The following is a 13,137-nucleotide window of genomic DNA, read 5'->3' as shown; positions in this document are numbered from 1 at the left end:
ACTGTTTTTTTTAAACCAAAATATCCTCCTGCCTCACGGCCGTAAGTCAAAATCAAACCAAACCTATCCAGAAAGCAATTCAACAATAAACCACAAAATTTTTCCGAAACAATAAATATCTCTATATTTATCTATAAAGAGGGCTTTCCCCCGCAACCATCCCCTCCATCTCTTCGATTTCATGTCCTATAATCCCCATTGATAGTCACATACTCATGACTAAAATCGCAAAACCAATACAACCCCTCCTCCCCCCCAAGCCCCTTCTCCCCCTTCTGCCCGCCACCAAGATCAACCACAATCTCCAAATCCTCATCCTGCAAGATCCTCGCCGCCCGCTCCTCATCCACCGCCTCCGGCTCCCCATTAACAAGCAACTTCAATTCCGCACTACCATCAACCGGCCTAAAGCTCACGCTCGTCCGTTCAGGAACCACCGTCCCCTCCGCAATCCCCTGTGCATACCCGATCGCGCACAGGATGCGCCCCCAATTCGCATCCTTGCCGTACAGCGCCGTCTTGACCAGCGGCGACCGCGCGATCGTCGACGCAATCACCTTCGCGTCAGCGTGCGATGGCGAATTGCACACGCGCACCGTGATGAATTTCGTCGCACCTTCGCCGTCGCGCACGACTAGTTGCGCGAGCGATTGCGCGAAACTGGTCAGGATGGTTTGCATGGCGGCGTAATCTGGGGAGGATGTGGTGATGATTGCCTCGCCGCCTGCGGCGCCGTTGGCGAGGAGGGCGATGGTGTCGTTGGTGCTTGTGTCGCCATCTATGGAGATGGCGTTGAAGGAGCGGGAGACGGCATGGGTCAGGAGGGCTTTCAGGGCGGAGGGACTGATGGGGACATCGGTGCAGAGGATGCCGAGGAGGGTGGCCATGTTCGGGTGGATCATGCCGGCGCCTTTGGTCATGCCTGCTAAGCAGTACTGGCGGTTTGGGGAGGAGGGGAGGGTGAAGGTGCGTGACAGGAGCTTGGGGAAGGTGTCTGTTGTGCAGATTGCGCGGGCGGTGGCGAGCCAGGTTGAGTGCGTTGAAGCCAGATTCGAATGGGCGGTTGGAATGGCATCGAGGATTTTCTTGATTGGGAGGCTGGGAAGTTGATATGTAAGTTTCTTGCAATGCAGGCAATATAAATATCAGCTACAACAGCGTAAAGAGATTGGCCTTACCGTTGGCCAATAACTCCGGTACTCATGACGAGAGTGCTAGTATCCTGTGGCCCAGTTGACGGCGTGCCGTTGCACTCGTCAACTTTGGCGCTCATCATTTTGGCATCTTCTAGCCCCCCCTTCCCTGTGACGGCATTGGCACAGCCAGAGTTAATCACCACTCCCCGTATGCCCGTACCCTGCCTCTTTTCCAGTACCTGCTTGCTCACCTGAACAGGGGCTGCTTGAAATTTGTTTGTCGTAAAAACCGCAGCTGCTGAACATGGCGTTTCAGAACATATCAGGGCAACATCGGGAAACTGTGTGTTTGACTCCTTAACGCCGGCATGGGCGCCAGCAACCAAGAAGCCTTTAGGGTATGTCCCCGAACTAGGAATAAATTTTCGCTTGGATGCCGGTATGGACACATCATTTGGAATGGAGTAATATCTGGCCTGACCAAGGCTGCTTTTGGGCAAACGCACGAAGCCAGCCACGACACAGAAGGACTTCGGATTTCTCATGGTTCTGCTATTCGGCTTGATGCACAACCAGTGAGATTTGCACCTAAAACAGAGTATGCAACTGTTTTAGAAAATATATAAGTGATTCAATATGCTAAATGCTGCAATTCCCAAGAGGCCAAGCTCAATATTCACTTTGAAACTCGCCAGTTGTAACAATAACAGAACGTAGAACGCAAGCACAGGACGTGTGAGGGTTCCGGCAACCTGAGCCCTCAATGGACGCTCTGACGCTTGAAAACAACCGAAACACCGCAAGTCGATCCAATTGACTTACCGGCTCTTGAATTCCTTTCCTGCTATGACTCATATGTGTTGGAGTCGAACTTTTGCGACTTGCGATACTCGGAAACTTGCTGGCGTCGAAGGGCTCTGGTTGGTTGGATTGATCGAGTCAAGCCGTTGAGCTGGTCACGTGGTTTGACTGAAGCTTTCCGCTTTTGTTTCCAATCAATCAATCCTCAGCTTCTGACCTTCTTACCAGCTTAACGTGCTTACTTCTACTCTCTGTGGCCATGTGAATACCTGCTTGCCTTTTTCTTATTCCCATGGCCTCTGGCTACAATGAAACGCAAGCAACCAGGTTCTTCAAAAGGGGACAGCTCACTTGACTCCACACCGCGAAAGCGAAGGACCACCGATCCTAAATCGACCCTGAAAGACGAAGCCACTGCACACATACCAGAGACACCTTCGAGAAAACCTCCCTCCACGAGTAATGGATTCAAGGCCAAACTTACCCGTCATCTGAATACTCCAACCAAAGATTCCCCGACTTCAAAGGCGCAATCCGGACCGTTATTCGCAACACCCACAAAAGCTACTGGAAAAAAATCCGTGCATCCTTCTCCTTCCATAACAAGAAATGCTGATCGCTCAGCGAAGCGAAAAAGTGCGCGCGTACTTCTAGAACAAAATGATGAGGATGATTGGGACGGTGCAGATAAATTAGCGCAAGCTATCTTGGAATCAGGGGATGATGACGAGGCTGAGAAAATCAAAGAGCGAGGAGCGAGTAAAGCAAATAATGCTGGAAAAGCTGAACCTACGCCGAAGCGCCGCGCTGGACGCCCCAAGGGTGCGAAGAATCGGCGATCCCCTACTCCTGAGGGAGATCTCCCACCGCATGAACGGTACTTCTTTCAAAATCGACCGGGACCCGTACAAACTTCTAATAATACGCTTGCGAAGCTATCTCTTTTGGATCATGAGGAGTATTTTGAGCGGATGAGCAAATTTGTGGATCCACACCAAAAGGAAAAAGATTTTTTACTTGAACTTCATGAACACTCCTTTCCACAATGGGCATTTGAGCTGAGCGAGGGATTTAATATATGCATATATGGATACGGTTCAAAAAGGCGGCTCGTTAATCGATTTGCAGAATGGCTGTCCCAACGGCACAGTGATCAACCAACGATTGTAATTGTGAATGGCTATGTATCTAGCACGACGATACGGTCCATTCTTTCGACGGTAATTAGAGCAATCCTCGGGCCTGATACACCGTCAAAACTTGGCACGCAACCTTCAGAGGTATTGGAGCTACTTCAATCCATCCTACATAATAATCCACTGCAGCACCCTATAATGGTCTTTATAAATTCCATCGATGCACCACCCCTCCGGCGTCCTTCTCACCAGGCCCTGTTAGCGCGTCTTGCTAGTATACCTCTGATCAATATGCTAGCCACAGCTGACACACCCAATTTCCCTTTGCTGTGGGATGTAAGCCATCGTGATCAATTCAATTTTGTATTCCACGACTGCACAACCTTCGCACCGTATGATGTGGAATTAAACGTCGTTGACGAGGTAAACAGCCTTCTCGGACACCAGGTACGCCGAATCGGCGGTAAAGACGGAGTCAACTTCGTCCTGAAAAGTCTTCCAGAAAACACGCGGAAACTCTATCGCTTATTGGTGACAGAGATCCTCACACTGCTAGGGGAGCACCAGCTTTCTGACGACGAGGAGAATGGTGATAGAAGCATGAAGAAAGATGGTGACACCAACCAAGGCGAGAGAGTAGCCGTCGAATGGCGGACGTTGTTTCACAAAGCCTCGGAGGAATTCATCTCCTCTTCAGAGATGATGTTCCGTACGCAATTAAAGGAATTCTATGATCATCAAATGATTGTGTCACGGACTGATGCCAGCGGAGTGGAAATGCTTGGAATCCCACTATCCAGAGAAGAGATGGAAGGAGTTCTGGAAGATTTAATCATTGACTGAATATGATAATCGTACACAACGTTTTTTTTTTTTTTTTTTTTTAACTTTCCATAGCAGATATCATATCCACAAGCATACGATACCCTATTGTATCTAGAGAACGTGGTCGAAAATATATATTATACATACGATTGACGAAGGCAACGGCGCACATACTGTTGTCTATTTTCATTCAGTAACTAAACCCATTGCAGGATCTTGCAACCTTGGGGATCTTGCAATCTTGGGCTATTATTTTCAGTAGTTCTTAAAACTGCGCAAACGCAGCCAACATCATCATGGTCCCAAAGCTAACTTTGAACGGGACGTTCTCGGTCAGAAACCGTTGCAGATTCGTAGATCTAACACGCTCCTGCAACCAGCGCGTGGGGACGACGTTGTAGCCCTTGGAAGCTGCCCACTAATAAATAAATACCAAATACCCCAAGTCAGCATCACACATGAGATTCATAAGTCAATCCTAGAACTGGGGGTTTTTAAATAAAATAACAATAATAATAATAATAATAAAATAGTCATAATCCTACCTCAACCCCCAACACCGTAAGTCCCAGCGCAAACACCAGCGCCCTCGAAAATATCCTCAACCCAAGGCCCGCAAGCAATCCCAGCACGCTTCCCAGACTAAGCTGCCGGACGGTATTCTCGTTGATTCCTCCGCTACTGCGGATCCCGCGCTTTGTTTTGGGCACAGGGCTGGTACTGTAGTGCGAATGGCTAGTGGTGGCGAAAGGGCCTGCGAAGTCGCAAAGAATGGGCTGTTGTTTCGGGAGGGCGAGGGAGAGGGATAGGCCGAGGGGGGCGGCGAAGAGGAAAGGTCGGGCGGCGGGGTGGAGGAAGCGGGTGAGGAACGGGGCGGTCATTTTTTTATTTTTGGTTTTGGTTTTATTTTATTTTTCTTTTCCCCCCTTAGTCAAGCTGTGTGTATGTGTTCAAGAATGGGATGTTGGGTGTTCGATGCATGGTCCCAGGAGTGCCGAGCTGGACCGTTGATTGGCGCAGATGGAACGGTGCTGATGTCATCGGCGAGGGCGGAGGTGGATTTAGGCTTTTTTAGACTCGGCTGAATAACGGCAGCCTTACTCGGTATGGTTTAGACGGATTGAGTCTCCAACAAACATCTGGGGAACTTGTGCTCATCCTGGCAGGTTGTTGACATTTCACGGAAAGACAAGGAACCTTTCAATCTCAGAGTATTTAGATATCTAGAGTTAACACTAAACTGCCCATTCATGTTTGTTCTTCAAATTGCCAACGAGTATTTCAACACCACAGGGCTTTCTTGTGCTGTACAAGTCACACTCCGTACTTTTCTTGTAGATCCGAATTCTATCCACATGTTTTCCGACCCGATTGAAGCCTGAAAGCAATTTCCTCATCTGCTCCCTTCACCAATCAGCAAACAATATCAGCCATCTCCGAAACCAGAAGCCGTCCCCTCTAATTGGGTCCACGTGGTTTGTCCGTTCCATTCCAGTAGCATGCATTCCTTGTAGTCTGTCTTCAACCCATCATAGACCACAACACAAAATCCCATTCAAACAACTAACTACAAACCCTCCTTCTTTCATTTCTAATCCTTTTCAGCGAAGGATAGCATTCATTAGCTCCATCCCACATATATATACGGCGGCTTCAACATCCACACATATCCCAAACCCTAACATAAACATCTTGCACAGATCACAAATGATATGGCCAGCAGCCATGTAATCCAGCAGGGTTGTGAAGACCTGCAACTTTTGCCACCATACCTGTTTCATGGATGGTTGATCTAAGACATTGATTTGGAGCAAACATATGGATGGATATAGTGTGGCAGTGGTGGGGGCCAAATTTAGTGGAGGCGCAAGAGTTGGGGTAGTGGCAAATAGCTACCTGCAATGTCTGAAGTATTATATCTATCCTGGCCAGAACGTTCGACCATGCTGCCTGATTGTAGTGGGTGTTTGGCGTGCGTGCGACTGGTTTCGCAGAATCTCATAATCGGAGTACTAGCGGCGGGATATGGATTGGATACTATTAGTTTTAGGAATATTGAAGTGACGTATCCCGAGAGGTAGTGGTTGGAGCTAGCTGCAAATGGTGATCGTTGAAGGGTCACAGTGAGATCTTTGTACCATTCTCGACAATTCTTCACATCCGTAATGAAACAGAGGCAAGAAATTGGTCAGCTGTGTTGGAACGCTGATTTTCACATCTCGTGGTTACCAAAACTGAGAACCGACCCGATAGGTGGAACAAATAGAGAGAGAAATGAATTTGGCCCGTGGATCCAGGCACGGGACCCACTTCGATTGCACAGGTCGCCAATATCAAAAACGCCTGCAATGCTGGAGAGTCGGAAGATTGCCAGACAGGGCAATCCACACTGTTCTGTTCTATCTCCTAGCATTTATTGTCTCGGGATAATGCCTTCGCCATAAGTGTTTCCAGCTAACCCCGGGAGAAGCGACCAATAAGCAAACAAGTATGTTTGCAGACAAGTGCATGGACCCGCGCTTGGATCAACCTATCTCTCCCCAACTAGCGGTAAGTCGCAACAGCGACAGGGCGCGTGCCTTTCCATACTCTGCTGAAAAAGTTTAATCGCACGGCATTGTCCTGGTTCTTGTGTGCAGTGTTAGGACGTGAACGCAAAAGAGTCCATCTGAGCCAGGCCATGAGAGAGAGAGAGAGAGAGAGAGAGAGAGAGAGAGAGAGTTGTAATCGATTTATCGGTATCAGAATGCACAATTGATAGAGAGCCGGCGATGAAGCCCACTGGGTTTGGCAAAATTGCATCCGGCAAACACGCCGCCACCGCGGAAGATGCGACCAAACAGGGTCAATTCAGAGTCTTAAGCTAAGCTTCATCCATATATAATCCCGAAGATTATCGGCCGAAAAGGACGTTATCAGAAGGTGTTGCATAAGACAGCAAGGTATTAGCGCGAATAGCCCGCCGTTTTTAGTCTTGCTTTTCTTTTCTGAAGCCCGACCAAAAGGTGAAACTGCTGAAGAGAGAATCTGGACAATCTAGTTCCAGTAGTGCCAGATCTGCAAATTAACTCACAGCAGCGGTTTGTGGGGAAACAGCATCGAATAATAATTAATTGGCGCAAAGCGGGACAACAACAAGCTCCTAATTTTTCTACATGGGCACCCTGCCTTTGGAGTTGCGAAACTGGTTATAACTACTATGTACTGTAACCTTTACGCAGCAGTTAGTCCAGCGTATATTTAATCACCGTCAGCCTTTGCCGGTTAGCGTGGCCGGAGATAGCCGTGGGCGTGGTGGTTTAGCCGGCCTGACCTCCGAAGCCCTAACCCATTGTCCTCTACAGATCTGTACAAGAAACGAAAGAAACATCCTCGAGTTGCCAACTTGCCAGCCCATTTTGGCTGTAGGAGTTTGGTTGGAGGAGGGGGTTTTGAAGTCTTCCCCGGAGCATGTCACGGCGCTATCCCATGAGCAATAGATACTATAATAATACATTTGGCGCACATTCGGTTCCTGGTAGCTTATACACTCTTTTTTGCCCGCTATCGGTTTCCGCGCGCCTTTCCTTTTACAATGGCTGACTCACAAACTCGGCACCGTTCACCGAGTCATTTTTGGGCATTTTTGGCCCTTTACTTCTTTCTACTTTTTCAAATCAACTTGAATCCTCAGCGGCTTTTTGGCTGAAACAGAAATCTTCGCTTTTATTCCTCGAGCGTTCCCAGAGTGTCAGAATCCGTCTTTCTCAACGCATCCGGCCTACCCCCTTGTCCTAAAAAAAAGAGAGAAAAAAAGAAAAAAAAATTCCTGCCCCTCACCCCGCCCCAAATGGCACCAGAAATATCCACCGGCAGCGATGCTGTCGCCTCCGCCTCATCTTCCTCACCTGTCGACTTCAAAGTCAAGGCTGGTCTGGCCCAGATGTTGAAGGGGGGTGTCATCATGGACGTCGTCAATGCGGAGCAGGTATAATTTCGACCCTTTCTTTTCTTCCCTGGCAGCATCCATCTCCTTCCAACGCAACTACCGTTATCAATTTACGATCTACTATCACAATTCCCCCTATGCATAATCAGGCTGACGAAGCGATGTTGATTAAACCATGATAATAGGCCCGCATTGCCGAGGAAGCAGGTGCATGCGCCGTCATGGCCCTCGAGCGGGTGCCAGCAGATATCCGTGCTGAAGGCGGAGTGTCGCGCATGTCCGACCCATCGATGATAAAGGAGATCATGGAAGCCGTGACGATACCCGTCATGGCTAAGGCGCGGATAGGGCATTTCGTCGAATGTCAGGTACGTTCTGTTCCTCCGCCCCTTAACAATGAATAATAAGAGTGCCTATCCCTAACAAAAGACGAAAACCCTGCGAAATCCAGATCCTCGAAGCCGTCGGCGTCGACTACATCGACGAGTCCGAAGTCCTTACCCCAGCCGACCACCTCTATCACGTCACCAAGCACAACTTCAGAGTGCCCTTCGTCTGTGGCTGCCGGAACCTGGGCGAAGCCCTCCGCCGCATCTCCGAAGGCGCTGCGATGATCCGTACAAAGGGCGAGGCAGGCACAGGCGACGTCGTCGAAGCCGTCTCCCACATGCGCACCGTGAACAGTCAGATCGCCAAGGCGCGCTCCATCCTCCTCTCCTACCCCAACGGCAGTGTTGAGGCGGAAGCGGAGCTGCGTGCCTTCGCGCGCGAGCTGGAGTGTCCCTACGAGCTGCTGCTGGAGACGGCGGAGAAGGGTCGGTTGCCTGTTGTGAACTTTGCGGCGGGAGGCGTTGCGACGCCCGCGGACGCGGCGCTGATGATGCAGTTGGGCTGTGACGGCGTGTTTGTCGGGTCGGGGATTTTCAAATCTGGCGATCCGCGGAAGCGGGCTAAAGCGATTGTCCAGGCTGTGACGCACTTTAAGGATGCGAAGGCGCTAGCGGAGTTGAGCCAAGGGCTGGGTGAGGCGATGGTGGGCATTAGTGTGCGGGAGATGAGAGACACGGAGAAGTTGGCGACAAGAGGATGGTGAAAAAAAAGGGGGGACGGGGGAATTGAAAAATAGAAAATACTCGATGAGTGTGTAGGGGTTTTTGATACCAATGATGGATGTGTTGGTGATGTCTTGATTGCGATTTCAACTGTGTACTGCACCTTGCGCGCTCGCGTGGGCGTAAGCCGGTGCAATCTGCTGTTATTCGGTGGCTGTGTATGTTCGTGTACATATACCTCTATATACCTATATGTATCAAGGTTTACGAATTAAAATATAGATTGCTGGGAGGGAAGGCCCAATTTTTCCACGCGGGTTTTGGTTGATTGCACAAGAAACCCTAACCAGCCACGAAACTTGTACCACTAGGGATGCTTCTTAGAACACTTCTATCGTGCATCTCTTTCTCTCCCTAGTTCAATTGGGGAAAAATTCTTTGTCGGAAACACACCGTTACTTAGCCTGTTGATACAAATCATCTCATAAACATAACCGAGGGAATAAAACATATATAAATATGTATATTATTATTATTATTAGGCAAAACAGCCACAAATATGCATATAACTAATGCGTTTACATGGCTAACTTTTCCTGCTCCGGCCCCGATTCAGAAATTTGAACTTTTCGAATTTTAAAAAATTTGGCCAAGGCCCTATTTAGACCAAAACTCAGCTCGCATACGCGAATCCCTTCCCCCTGCATGTCACCCAATAATCTTTCACAACACGATTAGTTCCCCTCGCACCCCTCAGCGAGAGTATAGATGATAAGAATCTTTCTCGCTCCGCCTTCTCCGGCACCCGTCCTCCCCCTCCCGGCTCACCTGGTGCAGTTGAACTATCCATTCCCGCCAGCGCAGCCCCAAAATGCACACGTGCCGCACCCTGGTAGTGGAATATGAACTTCTTGATAACCTCACACAGGTGGTCAAGGTCCGAGCGTGCGCAGTGACCTGATATGTGGTGCATAAGTATATTTCCAAGTGATGCGAGGCAGGTGTCGAAGAAATGCTGCCCATGTTGGGGAATTGTACCGTTAGCTGGCGTGGCAGCTAGGTGTCCCGTGATAGAACCACCCGTCCCTGGTTGGAGCTCAACTGGCAGATCTGTGAGGGAGAATAGGGTGGACCAGAATACGGAAGCAGACCGGAGAGGGAGAGGGTCGTGGCGTTTCAGCACTGCTAGTGTGAAGGTGAGGATCGTGGGAACGACGACACTGTGCTGGGGTGTAGGCGCGTGGATAAGGTTAAAAAATGCTGTTTTGTACTTGGGCAACATCAAGTTGAGAAAATCAATGCAGCTATGCGCGACCTCCGGATCGTATTGATCCGGCTGGGCGCTCACGAAGTTCATGAGTTCATAGGCGTGGATTATTAGTTCAGTGGCTTCATCTTGGACTGCTGAGGGGTGAGCAAAGTGAGAAGCTAGAAAAGCGGAGGCTGTTCCCATAATTGTCGGGAAGCGAGGTGAGTTAACGCTAGCAGCCTTGATGAAGCGGATAGTAATTTGAGGTGGTAGGACATATGGGCCGGGCGTGCGTTCTGTATATCCCGCCTTGAGAATATCGCATGTAGCTTCGATTATGTCGCCATCAGTAGGGAATGTGCCTATTAAGAGCTCCAGAATCTGAATCACGTAAGCCTGTGGTGTTTTGCCGAGTTCATCGCTGGTCCAGAAAGTATCTGTGCTTTCACTTGCTGCGTCTGTATCTAGGTCGATCACGGCGTCATCAGGAGCCCGAAACCCCTTGCCTATGCTTGCTGTGCAACGCATTACCCCGATCCCCTTTTCAAGCGCGTCATCATACTGGCCTGATTGGGCTTCTACTCTGGCTTGTTCTGCTAACTGATGAAGGGGAATTAGTAGTTTCACCAGGCATGTTGCCCGGGCCGTATTTGAAGTGGCCGCTTGTACAACTGCAGCAATGCCTTCGGATACTCGCTCAAGAGTAGTGACATTAACGGAGGAATTGGAGCGAAGCTGATCCAGCTTACTTATAAAATCATCGACGTACATTGGGAGTGCTTGGCGGCAGTTCTGACAGAGGAATGAAATGGATTTGGACGCAGCTTGGTCGCATGACGGAGCATCAAGGGAATTGAACAGAAAGTTGAGGGCTCGTGGAAGGAGGTCGTGGTTGCGTTCAAAGTATGACGTGTACCTTGCAATCATGTCAGATAGGGTCTGACGGGGCTTCATAGGAATGGAAATTCGGTTAAAACAAATGCCATCGAATATTTCGGAATGAAAAATCGTGTGAAGTAGCTTGTCCACTTTCGAACTATCCGCAACAGAGTCAGCCAAGAAACCAAGACAAAATATTGCTACTTCAAAACCGTCCCATATGTTGGTGTTCATCAAGCTAGTTGCTCGCTCAACGAGCTTTTCAATAAGGTCAAATCCTAGAAGAGAATAGGTGGCCAGCAAGAAGTCTGCGAAGTCACGTCTGAATCCATTGAAGTTTCTCACGTCGTCGTCGTCCCACCCCTTCAGTACTGACGAATCGGGATACCGGAGCTTGTCATAACAGTCAGCGACGACTTGTGCAAACTCCCCTTTTACACGATTTGGGAAAATGTCCACACCGCGCTGCATGATATAATCGTTAATATCATCCGCTGCCTCAGTCCAATACTCCAGAAGAAGTGAACTCGCTTTATCGTCAACTTCTGCGAATCCTGGTCCGCGGAAAAGGGTATGAAGCAAGAAAAGGATCCTTCGTTGTTGTTCATTTAATTCGCCAGTGAAGAGTTGAGTATGGACCGTCGTTGCATATCGCATTAATAAATCCAAAAATCGCATAGAGTCCTCATCATAATCCCCGTTTAATAGAGCCAAGGCATACTTTTCCCCGAAATTTCCTGAGAGGAATTGCATGATAGCAGTCAGGTGTTCAATCCCCAGTAGTTTTGCATAGCTACTAAGAATTTCGGCAAGAAGTTCCATTGCCATCTCTGCAAGTTCAGGCACCGCTAAAAACTGAACGGAATAATTCAAAGGTACTGCAACTACTTTTGGGAGATCGTCTAGAGAGACGCGGTCTCCTCGGATTGCAATAAGCCATGCCTATAACAAAAACTTAGCGGTGACAGTGAGGTTCACACGGGGGTTAAAATTCTCACATTGAAAGATTTCATGGCTTCAATAGCTAATTTATTTAAGTGATCCGAGAATTGCGGTTGATTTGCGGCTCCATGTAAATTGGATACTCGTTCCAAAACGAACTCTATCAGATATATTGCATCCCTGATATTGGGACCTAAACGAGCTCTAAGATCCCTGCATATTTAGTCAGAAAAAGGCCGCGTCGAGGTAATAAAGACCGCAAATCGCCAAGAACTCACTGGCTCAGGGAATACCGTGATGACTCCTCAGCTAGGGTAGTAGAAAAGGACAAAAGCGGGAGCATCCGTTCATAACTGAGCGAAGGCAGAGCGAGCTTTTCGAAACTTTCCTGCTCGCACTGATCTTCCGGGAGGTACTTTCCACTAGCCATGGAAATAGCAACATGTCGTATGCAATGAGTCCAGGGAGCTTCAGGCTTGAAAAAGAAGGTAGTCAACGTTGACATAAATTTCCTCATGGCTACTGCCGCTTCGTTCCCTGAGACCATCGTGATGAAGTTGTTTATCAGATGCTCCAAAAGCCCTTTGGCTTTTTCTTCCCCAAGATGTTCCCTAGGATAATTATTAGCGAAGTCTTGAACGAAACAGAAGAAAGGAGAAAACACCAATGGCATAGATCCTTACCAGTCCTGATGGATTTTAACGGTCAAGGTAAGGGCACCAAAGAATCTCGCATTGGCGTCATCACTGGCCAAAAGTCCATCTGCAATGGCCCACCCCGCCTCCGACTTTTGGATTGCCTGCAACCTCTCCTGGATAGATCTGGCAATTCCAGCATTCCCAGGAGCATTGAGGACATGTATAAGCTAGGCAAACGTCAGTCATGACTGACCATGTGATTGGAATACGGACTAATAAGCATACCTGGAGTGACTCGTCAAGAAGCGATGGGATCTCCTTTTGAGCCGAAGGAATTCCAGCCATCATCCCTTTCTTCGATCGATATCAATCACGCTGGAGATTAGGGGCTCTGGTGCGTTCCTGATCACATGTATTGATATGATATGTTTATTTATGGCCTTAAACTAGGCCACAAAACAGGGTAAAATGGCCAGGTCAGCAGAGCAATGGCATGGAGGATACGGATAAGAATCAATAAGAAAGAAGTTCGCTGGCGAAAAGTTCATTCG

General features: G+C 48.7%; 5 protein-coding genes across 5 annotated transcripts; 2 read left to right on the top strand and 3 right to left on the bottom strand.

Moving 5' to 3' along the window:
• Nucleotides 1-179: 179 nt before the first annotated feature.
• HCBG_02095 (arginine biosynthesis ArgJ) lies at nucleotides 180-1,681 on the bottom strand (the record flags this gene model as incomplete). Its single annotated transcript, XM_045429144.1, has 2 exons — nucleotides 180-1,098; nucleotides 1,179-1,681. 2 exons carry the CDS (start codon nucleotides 1,679-1,681, stop codon nucleotides 180-182), a joined length of 1,422 nt encoding a protein of 473 aa, XP_045290930.1.
• Nucleotides 1,682-2,209: 528 nt separating this feature from the next.
• On the top strand, nucleotides 2,210-3,916 carry HCBG_02094 (origin recognition complex subunit; the record flags this gene model as incomplete). The annotated part of the gene is made up of 1 exon (XM_045429143.1): nucleotides 2,210-3,916. The coding sequence occupies one exon, from the start codon at nucleotides 2,246-2,248 to the stop codon at nucleotides 3,914-3,916; it is 1,671 nt and encodes a 556-aa protein (XP_045290929.1).
• A 247-nt stretch (nucleotides 3,917-4,163) lies between these two features.
• HCBG_02093 (uncharacterized protein) lies at nucleotides 4,164-4,779 on the bottom strand (the record flags this gene model as incomplete). Its single annotated transcript, XM_045429142.1, has 2 exons — nucleotides 4,164-4,316; nucleotides 4,444-4,779. 2 exons carry the CDS (start codon nucleotides 4,777-4,779, stop codon nucleotides 4,164-4,166), a joined length of 489 nt encoding a protein of 162 aa, XP_045290928.1.
• A 2,948-nt stretch (nucleotides 4,780-7,727) lies between these two features.
• HCBG_02092 (pyridoxine biosynthesis protein pyroA) lies at nucleotides 7,728-9,178 on the top strand (the record flags this gene model as incomplete). Its single annotated transcript, XM_045429141.1, has 3 exons — nucleotides 7,728-7,865; nucleotides 8,012-8,194; nucleotides 8,278-9,178. 3 exons carry the CDS (start codon nucleotides 7,728-7,730, stop codon nucleotides 8,917-8,919), a joined length of 963 nt encoding a protein of 320 aa, XP_045290927.1.
• Nucleotides 9,179-9,491: 313 nt separating this feature from the next.
• HCBG_02091 (uncharacterized protein) lies at nucleotides 9,492-12,931 on the bottom strand (the record flags this gene model as incomplete). The annotated part of the gene is made up of 5 exons (XM_045429140.1): nucleotides 9,492-11,948; nucleotides 12,005-12,161; nucleotides 12,227-12,559; nucleotides 12,632-12,813; nucleotides 12,872-12,931. 5 exons carry the CDS (start codon nucleotides 12,929-12,931, stop codon nucleotides 9,552-9,554), a joined length of 3,129 nt encoding a protein of 1,042 aa, XP_045290926.1.
• Between the last annotated feature and the right edge of the window lie 206 nt (nucleotides 12,932-13,137).

The sequence above is a fragment of the Histoplasma capsulatum genome (assembly GCF_000150115.1).
Source record: "Histoplasma capsulatum G186AR genomic scaffold supercont2.2, whole genome shotgun sequence".
Taxonomy (NCBI): domain Eukaryota; kingdom Fungi; phylum Ascomycota; class Eurotiomycetes; order Onygenales; family Ajellomycetaceae; genus Histoplasma; species Histoplasma capsulatum.
This window is presented reverse-complemented; position numbering and strand designations above follow the sequence as displayed.